General features: G+C 31.5%; 1 protein-coding gene across 1 annotated transcript; it reads right to left on the reverse strand.

Moving 5' to 3' along the window:
• Nucleotides 1–2,564: 2,564 nt before the first annotated feature.
• Nucleotides 2,565–3,481, reverse strand: LOC126882927 (homeobox protein invected-like). Its single transcript, XM_050648002.1, has one exon. It carries the CDS (start codon nt 3,386–3,388, stop codon nt 2,702–2,704), a length of 687 nt encoding a protein of 228 aa, XP_050503959.1. The 5' UTR covers nt 3,389–3,481; the 3' UTR covers nt 2,565–2,701.
• Between the last annotated feature and the right edge of the window lie 254 nt (nt 3,482–3,735).

The raw sequence follows: 3,735 nt of genomic DNA on the forward strand, positions 1-3,735 counted from the left end.
CCACATAAACAACACAGTTTTGCTTTTCCCTTGTATATAAATAAGTATGTATAATTAAATAAAGCGCGTATTTCCTCCAAATAAAATAAAATGTAACTAATAACTTTTTCTTTTTTCTTCTTTTTTTTACTTTTTTTTTTCTTTTATATCATATGCTATTAAATGTATAAAAAGCAGGTTGTGTCTCAATTCAACTTAGGCAAGCCGCACACCAAAGAAACATGAAACGTAAAACATGAAACGTAAAACACGTTTCATGAAAATAAAACACAGGTAAACAAATCTTGAAGTCATCCTACCAATGAAACGAGTGTGATTCATGCTCATAAAACATTTCTATTTTCCGAGAGTTTCATAAATGGCCGGACGTCTATTTGTTTAGCAGTGTTTTATTTCCATGAAACGTGATTTACGTTTCATGTTTCTTTGATGTGCGGCCTGCCTTAAAATTGAAATTTAAAAATAAACCTATATTTGAAACATACTTTTTAATGAAATAATTAGATGAATGTATAATGTTAAAATTGGTATCCCTTTGAAACTACATTCTACATTCTTTTAAAATTTTAAAGCAAAAAATATAGTTTTATTCTTCGCATTTTTATTTATTTCGATTTACATTTTATTCGAAATTGTTTGGTTCAAATTATTACTACCAAAAAAGCAAGACCAGCAAGACTCTTGCAGCAAGACCAAGACCAAGAACAAGACCGACTAGTGCAAGACCAAGACTAGCCTGGTCTTGGTCTTGTTCTTGTTTTGCTCATCACTAAGGACAACACACATCGGCAATTTTAAGCGCTCAAGTGTACTTCGGTAATACTATTTCACGAATAAAACTGTAGGTATAAATACTTTTAACTAATAGTTTATTGATATCTTCGTGCTAACCTGTGCTGTTCACTTTGACAAGTTGTAAAACATTAATTGTGATATGTCATTGAATGTTTATTTACAAACACTTGAATTTTGTATGTAAAGTAGATATTAAAAAATAATTTGTCAAATATCACACGAAGTAAGAATAAATAAGAAAATAATGCTCCAATTTATTTCGCAAAACTTTTCGGCAAAACTCGGCAACAAGTTTTCAAAAAATTGTCGCATTATTGCCAATTTATTCTCAGTCTCTTGTGATATTGATGTTGAAAACCAATTTATTACTATTTTAAATATTTTGTTCTTTTACACGGTTACCTATTTAGGTACAATTTTCTTGGTCTCATTACAGTAATGGGCATATTTATAGGCTAAATACGTTCTTTATTAGGTAGGTATTCTATAAATTCTATAAGAGTATATTTTTTAAAATTTTAAAATCAATTAAAGCTCTATACCTAAGCTTATTGCATTTTCTGCTATATAGACGGTTCGCTAAACGCGGACACAACTGGCTAGTGATTTTAGTAGCTAATTTTTTTGTTTTTGGCCAATTTTACCAAATTTGTCAAAATTACTAAGTAACTATTTAGTAATTATTAACTATTTAGTAATTATTTTTTTGCCAATTTTACCAAACTGGAAAATTACTTACTAAAATGACTAGAAAGTTGTGTCTGAGTCTAGCGAACCGACTATAATTGTTTAATGTGTGTTTATAATGTATCTAATCTCTGGTAATAGGATACATAAGTAGTAACACAATAATATTTAATCTAATGATCCTATTGAAACCTCGTTAAAAATTATAAACAATATTTTTGCAGAAATGCCTACAGAGCTCCCATAAAAAAATTCCTACTTATTAAGGGGACTAATACTTATTTGAAAACTTTTAACTTTATGATCATTGTATTTTATGAAAATTTTGCTTATACGCTGCCAGACCCTATTTTATTTCAAATCAGGCCCGAGGAACTACACAATTTTCGGGCCCCTAAATATAATTTAATAATAATAATGTTTTAATTAATTTAAAATTTTAATTTTTATTAACGGTAAATAAAATTTATATTTAAGGGCATAGGCGCAAAATTTCGCCTATCAAAATGTTCAGTGTGTTTTAAATGTATTAATTTTTCTCGAATCCCGTGAAAACTAATAAGTATTTTTTTAAAATTTAAACGCAGAATAAATTATTAGGGAGGGTAGAAAGTCCCTTAAAACTTCTATGTTTGTTTTAATAAGTTACTGGGGTGAAAAAAGAGAAAATTTAGTGTGATTTTTAATTTTAAATATCTCATTCAAAAAAACTTTTTGTTTATTTTAAGAGACTTCTACCCTCGGCCATAATGTAGTCTTTCATTCTGGGTTTAAATTTTTCAAAAATACTTATTAATTTTCTCATGATTTGAAAAAAAAAATGAATAGGTACATTTAAAACACATTGAACATTTTGAAAGGCGACATTTTCCGCATATGCCCTTAAACAATTAGACATTGTTTAATTATAACTCTTATTGTTATCATTTCCTGTTCGTAAAATGAAAGAATTTTGAAAATTCATTTTGTTATTGTAATAAAAATGTTTTTTTCGTTATCTTTCCGGGCCCCATTAAAATACGGGCTCAAGGCAGGTGCCTCACGGGCCTAGTGGTAAAATAGGCCCTGTACGCTGCAATAGAAAAAATTTATTTTAACACTTTTTCTGTTTATTTATGCAAGGCGATATGAAGCCACATAATTTTGTTATCACACTCTTATAATTTTTTTATTGATACAACAGGGATAACTGCAGTAAAAGGTGAATTGTGAGGAACAGTTAGGTAAATAGATAAACAATGATAAAAATAAATAGGTGCCTACCTGAACTAGGACGATCACTATATCGGGTACAGTAAACCCACGCAGGCCACAGAATAGGTTGCTTTTCATCTTTCTTCTCCTTTTCGTCGGCTTTACTGAGGTCCACAGGCCCCGACACTTTCGTCTCTTCCGCGGGTTCAGGAACCACCCTCTTAGGAACTATCTTTTTTATATGTAGAGGATCTGTTATCCTTCTACCAAAGTCTGCTTTTAAAATATTGTCTATTGAAAATTTTATACGGGGATTATCGTCGTTATCAGAAACTTCTTTGAGGTTATGTTGGTTATATAAACGATTCGGATTAATATTTACATGTTCCGTGATTTTACTAAATGTTTTTGTATTTGTACTAATTTTTGGACTAGATTCTGAACTTACACTAGTAGAAATTTGAGATATGGCGTTCAAATGATTTTCAATGTTTTTAAACGTTAAAGGTTCGCTATTGCAGTCTTGATTGGGGTTCTCGTTGCCAACGGAGAGCACTGTATCGTCACTACAACAACTACCATTGTCTATGTTAACAGAATCCCTGTCAAAATTATCACTAGAGTCCATCGATACTGATCCATCGGTGCTTTCCATAGTTTGTCGAGAAAAATGTAGCGGCTGCTGTACGAGATTGCTTGCCAGAGCCGCCATCTTGCACAAAATCACATTATACCTCACTAATTACAAATCAAAACCCTAATAAACAATTAATCCATAAAGCTCTTTCAAACAATAGATGTTCACTGCACGACACTCAGAGACTATCTGAGGCAGTGAAACTCGCAGAGGGCGGGGTTAAAGAGCAGTGGGCGTGTTAATAGGGCGGGCACGTTGTTTGTGGGCGAATCAGCTAAAAGAAAATTTTGTTCCTCTTTGAATCTAAATTGGTTCTTCTCATATTTATGGCATGCTGGATGCACAGAGCGCCAATTATACTGCCTTAACGTTTCATCAATTGTAATGTTTATCCGTATGAGCGTTTTTGGAGTGATGTCTTG

This window comes from Diabrotica virgifera, chromosome 4 (assembly GCF_917563875.1).
Source record: "Diabrotica virgifera virgifera chromosome 4, PGI_DIABVI_V3a".
Classification (NCBI taxonomy): Eukaryota; Metazoa; Arthropoda; class Insecta; order Coleoptera; family Chrysomelidae; genus Diabrotica; species Diabrotica virgifera.